This window comes from Thermobia domestica, chromosome 8, assembly GCF_964235325.1.
Source record: "Thermobia domestica chromosome 8, izTheDome1.hap1.1, whole genome shotgun sequence".
NCBI lineage: Eukaryota > Metazoa > Arthropoda > Insecta > Zygentoma > Lepismatidae > Thermobia > Thermobia domestica.
In genome coordinates, this window is record NC_137461.1 from 101,309,138 (window position 1) to 101,324,708 (window position 15,571).

At 34.9% G+C, this 15,571-nt stretch overlaps 1 protein-coding gene across 4 annotated transcripts in view; it reads right to left on the minus strand.

The window, feature by feature from the left end:
• Positions 1-15,571, minus strand: part of Mhcl (Myosin heavy chain-like) — a 545,621-nt gene that overhangs the window by 232,296 nt on the left and 297,754 nt on the right. For all 4 annotated transcript variants that reach the window (XM_081768806.1, XM_081768805.1, XM_081768807.1 and 1 more), the window contains one exon: positions 1,953-2,081. In XM_081768806.1, coding sequence (XP_081624932.1) covers positions 1,953-2,081 — 129 coding nt within the window. The remainder of the gene's footprint in view (positions 1-1,952; positions 2,082-15,571) is intronic.

Genomic DNA, 15,571 nt, shown 5'->3' on the forward strand with positions numbered 1-15,571 from the left:
CCACATGAGCTCCCGCCGGGAATCGAACCCGGGACTCCCACGCCAAAGGCGCGTACGCTAACCGCTTAGCCACGAAGGAGCTCATGAATGACGAAAAATCGTTGGAGAATGTCGAAATATGGGTGAGACGAAGAATGAAGATTAGTAGAGTCGAACGAAGAATCAACGAGGAATTGTTGGAAAACAGGGAGGAAAGCAGAGTATAAGATATAATTAAAAAGATAAATACAAACTTGTCGGGTAATCGTCTAAGAAGTAACTGTAATTTTTTGGCCCACAACGATATTCCTAAAGATGATAATGGTTTACAACTTAATAGGATCTGTCTAGATCTTCCATCTTGATCTTTTCATTGCTCAAAATTTACAGCTTACACATACTTTTACACTGTTACGCTAATTATAATAATTAATAAAGTCATGATTTAAAATTGAACCAGTATCATAACAAAATATTATTTATAAATCATTAAAATATTATTTATAAATCATTAATCTTATAACCTCATTTGCACTACTGCATGTTTAGGAAATCATCCACTTTACAGGATTTAAACATACTAACAATAGTCAAAATACAATAGCAACAATTATCCTTAAGGATGTGATAGAAGACACGATGGAAGGAAGAGAGTAAAGTTGCGAAAGATGTTACAATCGATGGACGGTATATTATATATATAGAATATACATAAAAGGATCGTTACGCCAAGACAAAGAAGTTACTTAGTTTATGACAAAAGCTTTCCAATAATATAATAATACAGATATTTCTACACCTACGTCAACTATAACTCTACACGAAACATTTGACTAGTCTTTTTTGGTATTTCTTATTTCACCTAGACTGCTTACGAAATATGGAATTGGACGTAAAAGAAATAAACTCTAGTAAAGACAATAAAGAGAATCACGCGAAAATCTATGCTGGTAGTTGAAGCGCTCACAATAGCCACCATTATCCGTGAAAATGTTAACGGATGGACTTCTTTACGAACTCGATACTCTTCGGATAATCGATAATCGCTCTATCTATCTATCGCAAATAACAGAATTCACAAATTTGCTTTCGCTCAAGTTATCGTACGGAGTAACAGACGGACGGACTAATATTACAATCTTTAAGGCTCATTACTATGATCCTAGTAACAAATATGGTATTTGATAACAATAAGCACAAGCAATCGATCATATCACAAACTAAGTAAATATCCTATGTAGCCTATTATTGAAAATATCGCATGGGTTCGTTAGTTTTGCCCTAACTTGCATCCGGCTGCACAGTCGTGGGTGGAACTGATTGTAGATTGATTGACCAAAAAGTCTTATTTCATAATATATTCTATGCTTACAAAAATGTTGACAGTGGAATTCTTTGTGATTGAAGTCTCAAGTTCTTCCTACTCGTAGCCGCAGACAGCATTTTCTGATGTAAGTCATTGCTAGAATGACTTTATAGGGCAAAGAATATAACCCCTCGTGTAACCCAATCGTATCGACGGATAACAAGTGGGTATTCTTTCTAGTTTTCTTTTCGTTTTCTCTTACAAAGAGAATGGAAAATATTTTTCAATATAACTGTACAATTAAACGGGAATTTCAATACGTCGAGATTTATTTAATACCTACAATTTCTCGTCCCACATTATAATATATTCTTCTCGCTCTCAATTAGAAATGACGATGGATATTTTTTAAATGTTTGGGAATAAAACCGTGTAAGCTCTAATGCGTATTATATTTCCTTTCACTGCTTTGAATTTAAAATAAACATAGTATATTCCTCCTACAAGCACATATATAATCTTAGTTTTTATGCAATTCACGCACTGTACAATTTGTATACCAGGTACAATTCTCACAGTATACACACACATCATTGTTATGGAATGAAGATAGCATATACGGTTAATAAATCATCAGGAGATTGTTATTATCATACAAATGCCTTACCTTTAATTTAGCAAGTTTCCGCCTTGCTAAGTATCCTCGACATCTTGCCTGGAGCCTGATTACACGGTCTTGGAGCTTCTCATCTCGCTGGGACTCCAGCTGAGCTAGAACTCCTGACCGGAAGAATATCTGTAAGAAATGACATTGGAATTATTATTATTCAAATACCAAAAGGCACATATATTCAAATTAAAATACAAATAAACAAACATCAGAGTGAAATATTAATTGAAATATGGTACATAATTCTTTCTGTATTTGAATGGGAACATAACCAAACTACACAGGAAGAGACTCATGTTTATTTTCTCAGCATGCCCCTTTCAAAACTTTATACTGTTTTAAATTAGATCAAACTAACACGAATTTTGGAATGCATTAAAATCTTAAAGATTTAAGCATTTCTATAACTTGGCCAAAAGGTTCCCCACGAGACAATAGTTGAGGCTGCCTCGTCGTAAAAAGTGTATGTATCTCTTGGAAAAGCTCTGTCCTGTTACGAAAATTGTGTTTCGTTTCGTAAGTAATTCTACTTGGATATTTGGATAATTCATCTGCACATCTAATCATATTAATATAATCATTTATTCTTAGTGAACCATAATTTGGTCATCTCTGTAACTAAAAGTCATCATCCAACTCTGCAATAATAATAATAATAATAATAATAATAATAATAATAATAATAATAATAATAATAATAATAATAATAATAATAATAATAATAATAATAATAATAATAAAGGAGGATAAATGAGTGTGGAACATATTGTTATAGTATACAAGAAATAGTATGTGCTGTTATCTTGAAAATACTGATCGTGTTTGGAAAGAATTTTATTCATTTATTAACAGATACAGCTTTAAAGCCAAAAACACTGGACACAGAAACAACGGAAAATGAGAACCACGTAAGCTCATGTCCCAGCTGGAAATCTTATAATTATTTCCAGACGTGAGATTCCAACCAGGGTCCTCCCAAAGAAGTGAGAACGTAAACGATTTACCTGAAGCTCATCCATAGCTGGAATTGTATCATTCTCATACAATGTGTTTTTTCGACTTCTAAAACCAAGTGTTATAATATTCCACTTCTGACTAAAAGAACAACTATATTTTAAAGAAATATAATGTCAGATCTTTCAACCACTAGTTAGTTTCGTTGTCAATTTCTACACAACATCTTTCTTCAGTCAGTTATATGAAACGTATGCCTAAGACTTTAACGTGCAATCTAAACATGCACTCGACTCTCTCGTTGTTATACAATCAGGTACACGTCGTTGGCGTGGGGAACTGGGGTTCGATTCCCCGGTATACGCTCATGTGCTTCTGATTCGTTAAGCTGTAGGTTCAAGTCTCATGTAGCCTCGGTGCTGAATGGGACGCAAAAAACTTCAAACCAATCAACTAACAAACGAAAATCAAACACAGGTCCCCCTAACAAATAAACAAACAAAAGCTTCAAAAAATTAATGTTCACCTTTAATACTGATACCAGAAATTAGAGTTGTGCACGAGACGAGACAGGATTTTCATGAAGAGAGCCGACATGAGACACAGCTCTTCCAATAGAAACATATATATTTTCCAAAGCATCACATTTACCATACATTTTCGAGACGCGACAGCCTCAATTTTTGTCTCGTGCACATCCTCACAAGAAATCTTCATTAGGCAACAGTGTTAAAGAAGGAAATTCTCGTGTAATATTAAGGAGACATGTGCGCTTTCAACAAACGAAAATGTGGGCACACAGTAGTGCTGCTAAAATGATTTGTTATTCGAATATTTTTCTATTATTATTCGAATATCGGAATATTCATTTGCAATATTCAGCAATGAATTATTCGAATTTTAACAGCATTGTCCACAATGCCAAAACATTTGAGCACTGTAGGCTACTTAGAAGTTTATTCACTAATATTAAGTTTAGAGCGTTTCCAATTTAGTGCTACTAGTAAGGATGGTAGCTACAAATAGAAAGACGGATAAAGGAATTGTCCTTATGTAGATCTATAAAACTTGGAGGATAATGAAAATCAGTACTTGCAGAACTATACTAGGTGAAACAAGTTTCAGATAATGGAAACATATTTTTCCTCAATCTTATTAAGTATCTGGGATATGCCATTAAAATAAACAAATAAATAACTAAAGCTGCTCGAATTTATGAATGAACTGTAAAGAAGTGAGTTTCGTTTCACAATGTGAAACTACGCAGACTTTCAAACTGTGCAAATTCAATACTAAAACCGGAAGTAGTAGATCTATAACCGCTGGTTGTAATATATGGAAAAGGTTAGAAAGGAAATTTATTCTTAGGACACTGAGTTTCTCGCTGCCTCTTACCGGTTTTGCCCTATGAACACTAATATTGGATCCGTAAGTGGGGAGTAAAATCTGAGGTGGAACGTGTTCTTACGGTACAGAATCCATATAAACAAATCTGCTACTCGCTTTTTTCACCATGTCGATCAGCACAGAAACCGAACCGGAAATTATAGTGTCAACACTTCCGGTTTGAATATTTTTTTTCTGGGGCCCTGAAGTCATTTCTCGTTGTCTCTTACGGTTTTTAAAACGTAGGTACTAAGTTGTTGGGAGATAACAATAAGAGACTAGTTGTGATATAGTTACTGGCGGGTAACGAGTATTACAACTCTGCACAAAATATCTATGTTCTCGAATGGAAGTTGCGTGTTATGAACATAGAGTTCAAAAATAAACTCTTGTGGAAAATATTTGTAACAAAAAAAGAGATGAAAACAAATAACATGGTTACGTGAACTTATAATCTGTATTCATTACGTTAGCGAATAAATCATCATAGGTATTCTGCCAGTATTGGCAGGTCACTTGCCGCAACTGAGAAGTTTCCATGCTCCACGTTCTTCCGCTAACCTCTTCATGTACAATTTTTCTGTTTCGATATCGTCCATTAATCGTATTCTCCTTCGCCCCATCCCTCTACTGCCACCATACTCTCTAGGACGTCCTTCATGATACAGCTCCTTAGCGAATGTCCCAACCAGTTTTCCTTCCTCTTCTTGATAATGTCTAAAATTGTTCTTTTGTCCCCACCATTTCTAACATCATCTTATTCGTTTTCCGTTCGACCCACCTAATTCTCTTCATTCTTCTCCACACCCACATTTCTTGTCGTCTTTCATTTTTGCGTAATGTCCATGTTTCTGAACCATACAGTACAATACTCCACACGAAGCATTTTATTAGTCTTTTTCACAACTAACGAATAGATGATCCGAATAATTAGAGACGTCTAACAAGGAAGGGATATCAATTGGTTGGTTGGAATGAAAGGTTAGCGTCATTTTCAGCACACTCGTTACAGATCACTGAGACGTAGGCCTAAAATTTAAGATGGAATTTGAACTACTGTAATGCATTCAAATTTCAAGACTCTTCCCATCGGAAATGGAACCCGGGAACCCATATACAAACTGGCGCACCCTAGCCACTAGACTAGGGGAAGGGCATATGCGAGATAAATATCGTTTCAATGAAAAGTATGATGGGTGAGCACATCGTTTCCGTTATGACTGTTCTATCGATTTGCCAGGCCTGAAGCGAAAGTAAATTGCGAAGCCAATGATGTAGATGAGAATTCCGTATCTGACATGAATACTTTATTTTGCGCTAACTTTAATTTTTACAATGAATGATAGTGTTATAACACTATGAGTGTACTTCACGACATTAACAGCATAAATCATGAAAACGTTTTAGAAAATAATGGTTCATCATCACTAAATATTTTGAACTGCAATAACAAACAAATTAAATAATAAAGTAGATATAGTAAAATTGCTACTTTCCGTGATGGGATAACTCTTTTCTCCTTTGGCGCGGGGCTTGAAGCAATTAGCTCACTTCCCTACCCAGGATACCTTAGTTCTAGGTCAAGACGTCAGCGATTAAAAGATCTTCGGGTACGTCAACAACATAAAAGAAAAAAGGAGGGGAAAATAATACAAAGCAGGATTCTGAACAGTGTCAACAATCCAGAGAAGGTAAGATTGACAAAAAATGCGATTAAATCACGAGATTTTTTTCTGTAGTGATCAACTTTGGAGCTTCTTACACCATGAAATCAAAAGATGATTTCATCTAGATTAACATGATTTTGATTACTATATGGAACTTTTGATGTCTACAGTTTAACGTATAATTTAGTTGTTCGGCAACAGCAAAAAATTTACAACATACTGGCTAGAAGTCTATGTTATTTTTCTAAACACTAATGCCGATTCATTGGTTATTACAAAAACAAAATGTGCTTCCATTACCTCAAACGTGCTTCACTCAGTAGCTATACTTATGCAAGTAATGATTTTCATTAACTCGAACCTTTTATATTTTTATTTGACATATCTGGTGGCCATTAAATACATTAATGCTTTTCTTTTATTTTTCTATTTCATTACCCGTTACAGGTACAGTGATATCTTTGTTGCATATTAACAAATGACATAAACCGGTTGAGCGGGAATGTTTCTTTAACCTTTAAAACCACAGCAAAACTCTCAAGAAGGTATTTCTCTTTCCAGGTCACTGTTACGTGGGTTTTGTTTTGACACTGCAGAACTTGTTTGTGAATTCTTCCAACAAGAACAAAATAAATAAATAAATAAAAGTAGAGAGGGCGGGGAGACATTGCTGAATAACTGTATAGTAAAATACGTGATTAGGCTACTTCCGGGATAAGGTGAGTTGATTGATTCACGTACGCATCGATAAGATATTATATCCTTTCACTAACACTATTTCGACACACGCCTTTTCTTCACCCACGGATACCTTATAGAAAGACAACTCAGATGAGAAAGGAAAAGATGATGATAAATATTACTATCAAAATGGTAATCTAGGTCTACAAAATTAAAATTTCTATTTACATATGCCCATTTTACACACATTTCTCGCTGTTGAAGTGAACTGCAATTTCCATTTGTGAAAGTTGTGGTAGGTACTGAAAGAGTTTCTTTTCAGTCAAACGAAAGATCTTTCCATCTGCAGTGTCTTAACAATGAATGCAATGACCTACGGCTGTCATACACGCTTTCATTGGATTTTTATCCCACGGCTGTGTTTTCCGCTTTCCTTGAATTTTTGTAAATAACTTAATGGAAACATATAATCATGTTGAAAACTAAGTGGCCGACTTCATGCTCTTAAAAACGTTACACGTACTCACAACTAAAAATAGAATATTTTAGTGATGTACTTAGGCTTATAATTACGGTCTAAAACGTGTGGTTCGTGTGATTATATAGGCTGTTTCACAATTCCTGTTACAGCGCATAATTCTATGTATGACCCTGTGTTCGCTCTAGGTGGGGGCCCTTCCCTCGTACACAACACACGCGAATAATAATTGAAATTCTACTTTAACCAATGGATCTCGTCTCACATAGCTTTGGTGCTGAAACTGGACATTACACTACAATCAACATACAAGACTAGTTAAAAGGAAGAATCGACTTGGTAACATGCGGGAAAATTAACTGACAGTACATACCAGAGATAGAAACAATGCTTGCATTACTAGTAAGATCACTCAGCTCAATTTTGGATTTTGTGTGTCACTATGGAAAACGAATGAGAGAGTGTTAGAAATGGTGGGTGAGAAAAGAACACTTTTAGATATTATTAGGAAGAGGAAGAGAAACTGGTTGGGACATTGCCTAAGAAGAGATTGTATCATGAGGGACGTTCTAGAGGGTATGGTGGCGGGAAAGAGAGGGAGGGGGCGAAAGAGACTACAATTAATGGATGATATTAAAACAGAAAGATCATACGCGAAGACGAAAAGGTTAGCGGAGGATCGTGGAGCATGGAAGCTTCTCAGCTGCGGCAAGTGACCTGCCAATAAAGGCAGAATACCTATGATGATGATGATTACGTAGTATAGTATGAGAGATGAAATGAAATCTTTTAAGTTTTACGTCCCACGTTTATGCCGGCTAGGCTAAAGGAGACAGTGATGATGAGAAATGAATGGAATTGTGGAATGAAGAAAGTGGAAGAATCCCGAGGAAACCCATGCACACGGTGTTTGTCTACCACAAACTTCACCTGGCGCGAGCTGGGATCGAACAAAGGGTCCCAAGTACCAGAGGTGAACGCTCCACCACTGAGCCACCGCGGTCCCTTAAAGTGTGTTGGGTATAGGGTAAAGAGCGTTAGGTATCTCCGAATCCCTTATAATCGTCACCACATTCTACCTATTTTGAAAACTATTTGTTTTCTGCGTTCCACATAATTTTCACAGAGGCGTTTATAGTTTAGTAAATAATACTTTTCATAAAGCATTCATGATTTATTTTATTAGAATCAACGTTTCAAAGGCATCTGATTAGCTTCATCATCAGAGTTGCACCAATTTAGAGAACATTTGTATAATATTCCGTAATAATTTCATTTTTCAATTTGTAACAGTCACATATTGTTAAAACTTTCTGTTTAATTTAAAATGTACAATTTTGATCGCTTTTTGATAATGATGATTATTATAATTATTATTTTCCTTCACTCTTTTGTTATTTATTACTATTATTATTGCAACAAAATTTGCCAAGTGTCCCTCATTTTTAAATCATAATCTCCATTCATGGCACTATCCCTTAGTTATTTCCATTTCTTGTCTAATAACTAATGTGCTTTCAAACAAAATTTTATGATTTTCTTTCGTGTTGCCTATGCTGATTTTTCTGATTTACTTATTACTGATGCTATTAAGTCAAAATTGTAACGTTTAAATTACACTGGAAGCTTTAACAATATTTGATCGTTACATACTGAAAACTAAAATTATAACAACGTAACAAAATTGTAACAACATATATCACCTGTTTATTTCAAGGGTGACGTAACTAAAAAAATCGACCTTATTGACTTATGGACAGAAAATGAAAACTAATCTTGATGTCTATCTCTGGTGAAAATTTCACAGATATGTTTCCAAAGCTGGGCATTAGTGAGTAGTTTGTGTCGTTCTTGTGCCAAGTTTTTTTTTTTTTTCAATGCGCTTCAAAACTTTCAAGCGCTTCTCCTGAAAAGTTAGGAAGTTTGAGTTATGTCAGTCTTGAAATAAACAGGCGAATATATATATACAAATATCTTCTAAATTAGTATAACTCTAATAATGATAACTTTTGAAACGTTTGTTGTAGTAAAATAAAACATGGATGAAATATTGGAAGTCTTATTTATTGATTTATATTGTTTTCTCATTTAGTAATGAGTATTAAACAAACACTTTTCTAAATTCTTCTCATGGCCCAGAAATTTGTCGGTCGATCAAAAATAACTACAGCCTTATCAACTACAGGAGTTGTGTCGAGAACATTGCCAGTTTTTATTTTCTATTTCAATCTCTCTATTTATTCAAATGAAGAGTCTTCAGTAGATGAATAATCAGTATTTTCACTTTCGATGCCCAGGTTCTATTATTGGATCAACTATGTTCTGTAAGGGGATACCTAATATATGATGTAAATGCCAAGTTACAAGAAACAAATAACTGTCCTTCTTACGTTAGGCTTCTAACATTATGTTTGACTATTTGGACTAGCTGAAGCCATTACCTTTCATCGTCTCGCAGTTTTGAATATTAGAAGCACCATGTGTCAATAGTCTTCAATGGTTTATCATATTAATAATCTCCACACACGCACAGCCGTAAAATTATTTGTTTAAAGATAATTTTCATTAGGAATTTTATTTGCTGTTTGATGTCTCTCTTAAATACTGTTCTTCGAGGTAAAGTGTTCATCTCTCGTTCCACTTTTTTTTTCTTTTAAATAATCATTCGTTATTGTTAATTACTCATCATCTTTAACTTAAATCTTTTACAGTAGGTACTAAGAGAATGGAATAAGGAACATCGTAGTCTAGTGGTTAGAGCGTTTCCGGTGGTTCCCAATTTTCGGTGACCAGCCAGCGTCGTGAGGCAAACTGGGGAGTCACGTGAAAACAAGACGTGATGGCTACTAGTTCTAGAAAGCTCGTGATGCGCCTGTTACGGACAGGGCGTCGCAGCGTGTTGACCACGTGATAGACGCTAGGCTGGAAGTAGTTCAGCCTCTCGCTAGCGCAGCGTTTCCCAACCGGTGTGCCGCGAATGGGCCGCTGGTGTGCCGCGAGGAAATGAAAACAAAATTATTAATTATATAGCAACCAAATTGCAAGACAAGAAAAATGTGTATTTGTATTTCACATTACTATGAACCTCTACAATGGAAACAAATACTGTAATTGTAATATATTATTGTACATACATTACTACTACATAGATCATATTTTGAAAACAGAATTTTATTAATATTTAAAAATTGTGACGTATATTAAACATGCCAATAAATTATTAATTTCACACTGTGTTACTTGTCTCTACATTTTTAATGTTGAAAAAAGTATTAATTATCATTGTTATGACGATTATTGCTTCTTCATTGTTACAGATTGTTTCGCAACTTGAAATTTTAAAATCTCATTCTATCCTTTCGACAAGCAAACCCACATGCAAATTACCTCCATCTGTTTTAAAAGTACAAGAGATTTGTTTGTTCGTCCGTTATTTAGTGATCTTCCTTAGTGAAAGGTTGGATACAGTCTTCGAAAAAGAAAGTGTATTTTAAAAGCCTGAGTCCTATATTTCATTGGAATTGTTTTCTATTTTTGATTAGAATGAAAAATAAGCATAATGATTTACGACAGAGGAAACCAGTGTTCGAGCTTTCTTCACTGTGAGGTGGTCAGTAATCATGGAAAAAAAAATACGACGGTATTTGCTATTTACAAATAATAATAATAATAATAATAATAATAATAATAATAATAATAATAATAATAATAATAATAATAATAATAATAATAATAATAATAATAATTATTATTATTATTATTATTATTATTATTATTATTATTATTATTATTATATCTATGAGTGTGCCGCGAGAATTTAAATTACACTCTGTAAAGAAAAAATAGCGACACTTGCTCGGAAATGGTTTTCGCAACATACTTTAATTAATATGATTTTTTACATGAATTCCTGATAAAATTACAATTCATATTCCTAATGAGCAGTTCATTCTTAATACTTGCGCCAGAGGTTCAGGCTTTTGACATGAATTTAATGAATTTATATGCATATATAAATAGCTATGTGTGTTTTGAGCAAAATCGTTTATAGGAAGAGTTATACATAAAACGAAAAGACCAACAACAATAGCAGAAAACAAGAAATGGAATTCTTTAAGGGTAAGACATATTGTGTGCAAACATCGGGAAGTACGATACAGCAAACTACTATTTTGTATGTGCACCATGGGCTTTCCGCAGTGCAGCGAATCATCGGAGCCCTTTGGTAACAAAGCTATTGCAAAATGCAACCTCGATATCACAGAATAACACCCGGATTATCTGTTCCTTGAATTCCATTCAATTTGAGATAGTTGTCTATTGAATCTTCTACTCATATTGATCCACAAATTTTCAACTGGGTTCATGTCGGGTGAGTTTGTAGATACATGTGTCTCTAAATAGTCATATTTTTGAACTACGTATTAACGATTTTCGCTCGGTGACATGTAGCATTATCGTCCTGGAAAAGGAAGTAGTACAAATTTTCTTCAGAAAAGTCATCTTTTGCTGTTATAAGGACTTTTCGTACCAGAATTTGAAGATAGTTTTGTGCATCAAACGATCCTTCACATATATCCGTCGTTCTGACATCTTTAACGGTGAACCATGCCCATACCATCCCTCAGTAACTGAATATTTGTATCTCTTAAACAAAATCCTTGTCAAGTTCCTTGCTTGTTCGTATCCACAACTTCACACCACCATCGTTTCCCACTATTCTAAACTTCTTTTCAACGAAGAAAACGACGTGCTTTCAGTCGACAAACTCACAAAACTACATGTTGAAGTCCTCTGTGTTTTGTCAGTTTCGACTTTCTACGCGGTTTCTTCTGTGTAATATCCTCTTTATATAGTCAAGACAATATAGTTGTACGAGTAACTGCGATTCCAAAATCATGTCAAACTACAGAAGCGATTTTTGGGGAAATCACTCCTTAAACCTGCGGTGCTATTGATTTCATTTAGCAATCTGCTCTGGGTGATGCTTTCTTTTTTCACACTGTTGACGAAGGGACGATTTGTTATGCTGTTTCCACTTCTAAATTACTCTTCCTGCCGTAGAATGATGGATTTTCAGTATTTCATCTATTTCTTTAGAGAGTTGCCTTAGCTGCGCAAAGCAAGAATTATGTCTTGTTCAAATGGCAATAAGTCACATTTCTTACCCATCTTATTTGCTTACAGTCCACATGTAGCAACAATATCACGCACAAACAACGCTGCACAACAACAAATTTACCACTTGATACTGTCCAAACAATGAGAAAGCAAAGAACAATCATAAACTGCTATTTACGTCAGCCTACACATCACAAATGTAATGCAGAATTCTCACTACAATAATTTACGAGACGCACTCAGTGCCATCTATCGAAAATATTACTAATACACAAACAATTGACAAGCGATGTCGTACACCACAGGTGTCACAGATAACGCAAATGAATTATTCCACTCTTCATTTACTTCTATTCCTCTTCAAACGGGCTGCAACTATGGTTTTTTGTGCAAGTTAGCTTGAGAATTGAGGTGTCGCTATTTTTCCTTTACAAAGTGTACAACCATAGTGTGCCGCAAGTTGAAAAAGGTCGGGAAACGCAGCGCTAGCGGATGGCGCTGAAGCAGGCTTAGGCCCACAAAATGAGCTGTTACACCAAATGTTCTTTTTTTTTTTTTAAAAAAAAAAAAAAGAGTATGGAATTCAATTCATGATACAATCAGAAACATGCCAACTATTTCTCTATTTAAAAGAAAACTGATTTTTTTTTTCCGGACAGATCACAAGTAATCAGTACAGCCTAAATTGCTTCACCTTGTAATTTCTTCTTTATTTTTATTATTTATCTCATTTTAGTATTTTTATTTCTTTAGCTATAATATTCTTTCTATGTATGTTGTACATTTTAGACGAATGTATTAAGTGGCTAAGTGTAAGAGAAGGCAAGTGCCTTAACTTCGCCATTTAAAATTACACTCACTAAATACAGGGCATAATCGTGGAACAGTAAACTAGAAATTTAATTTAATTTAATTTTGATCATAGATTACTTTTGAACGCCACATAATGTTTCAGTATTTTCTTGTTCATTTGAGCTTCCTGTTATGCGTGATAGAGAACACTACGCAAAATGCAGATTAATAATTCTTATGTTTTAATTTTTCAACTCCTTTAAAAAGATCATGAATATTATTGTGTACTCATTATAGAGACGATGATAGAAATACTTGTGAAGAATAAAGGAATCGGAACGGAACTGCCTATCGCATGATGTTCTAATAAAGACAGAAATAACTACACCAAATTGTTATATGTATTTAATTATTCTATAAAACAGCTTTGTTTTCAATTGCATTATATGAAACATAACACGCGAGTTTTTGTGCCGAGAATGCATTAAAAACAAAAAGAACAATTCAACACATTTCTTGAACTAAAATGCGTTTATGATAAAGATATTACAAAGGAGCTTGCTAACTTACGTAATAGCATGCTTCCTTCAATAATGACTTGATTTCTTTATTTGATTTCCAGTCAAGGTCAAAATTACTTATTGCAAGTAAACCCATTTGTGTGTTTGTAGAAGAAAATAACTTAAGAAAGGTAAGTCGATCTCGTAAAGTAACATTCATAAGTGACGACAGGCAGGACCAACCCCAGGAAAGAACAAATCTTAAAAGCCACGATTTTTAAGTACACTAACCCATCATGAGCAACGAAAGGAGGGAAATTAAGAAATAGACTTGTTTCCGCCTTCAATGGTAAGGAACTTGTTTGTGACAAAGACTAGACTAGTTTTCATATCAAAATTGTGATAATTAACTAACTTGAACAGGTGTTCGCTACTGTTCGAGAACCGAGTTATTGTATTTGATAATCAAGCAATTAATGCTTGGATTTGACCATTTGCTTTAGCACTGTCCATGTGACCTTAAACTAACGCGTTCTCAACATGATTTATGAATGCCATATTCAAATAGAAGGGTAGCTTAATAAATTTTAACTACTATCACCATGAAGTCTGTTTCCAGCAAGAAATATTTATTTTAAATAATATAGTTATGACATATTTTGCCGCCCCTGGTAACAAATTTACAAAGAAAATAAAGAGAAGGGAGTAGTAGGCCCCGGCGTATATTGAGCCGAGTCAGCAAAAATTTTTGTGACGTCATAGGTCAAAGGTCAATGACCTTGGCCCGGGGTCAATGACCTAGGGGTACCTAGGACCACCCCCTCTAAATTTTGGCAGGGGTACCTTGGCCCACCCCCTAAATTTTGGCAGGGGTACATAGGACCACCCCCCTTAAATTTCGGAAATTGCCAAATCTAAAAATTTGGTATGGTAGCCTAGGACCATAGTATGTACCTCTATCAGTATTGGGGGTCTATGTCGTTCCCTTTTATGGGTAAAAAATTGCCAAAAATTCAAATTTCGGGGGTTTTTGACCTAATTTATCCCCTTGGATGAGGTATTATTACCCTATATAGTTATATGGGCGTATACAGGGGTTCATTACCTTTCATAAGACATGGGTACATTAATGCACCCCTTGAAAAATTTGGGAGGGGTACCTTGGCCCACCCCTTAAATTTTGGAAATTGCCCAATTTAAACATTGGGTATTTTAGTACAGGACCCTAATATGTATCATGATAAATTTGGGTGGTCCACCTCGTTCCCTTCTAGGGGTACAAAATTGCCAAAATATAAACGTAAGCAATACGTAGTACCACGTGTTTGGTTTTTGGTCGATTTTATCCCCTTTGATGACGTGTTATTATCCTATATAGTTATATGGTCATGTATAGGGGTCCATTACATTTCATAAGATATGGGTATATTTGTGCACTCCTTTAAAAATTTGGGAGGGGTACTTTGGCCCACCCCTTACATTTTGGAAATTGCTCATTTTATATATTTGGTATTATAGTACTGGACCCTAACATGTATTATAATAAATTTGGGTGGTCCACTTCGTTCCCTTTTAGGGGTACAAAATTGCCAAAATATAAACGTAAGCAATACGTTGTACCACGTGTTTGGTTTCGACCCAAGTTATCCCCTTGGATGAGGTCCTATTACCTTATATGGTTATATGGTCATGTATAGGGGTCCATTCCCTTTCATAACATATGGGTATATTGGTGCACCCCTTTAAAAATTTGGGAGGGGTACATTGGCCCACCCCTTAAATTTTAGAAATTGACCATTTTACATATTTGGTATAATAGTATAGGACCCTAATATATATATATATATTACTATAAATTTGGGTGGTCCACCTCGTTCCCTTTCATGGGTACGAAATTGCCAAATTGTTAGTACAACCACGTGTTTCGTTTTTGACCTAATTTATTCCCTTGGATGAAGTCCTATTACCTTATATGGTTATATGGTCATGTATAGGGGTCTATTACCTTTCATAAGACATGGGTATATTGATGCACCC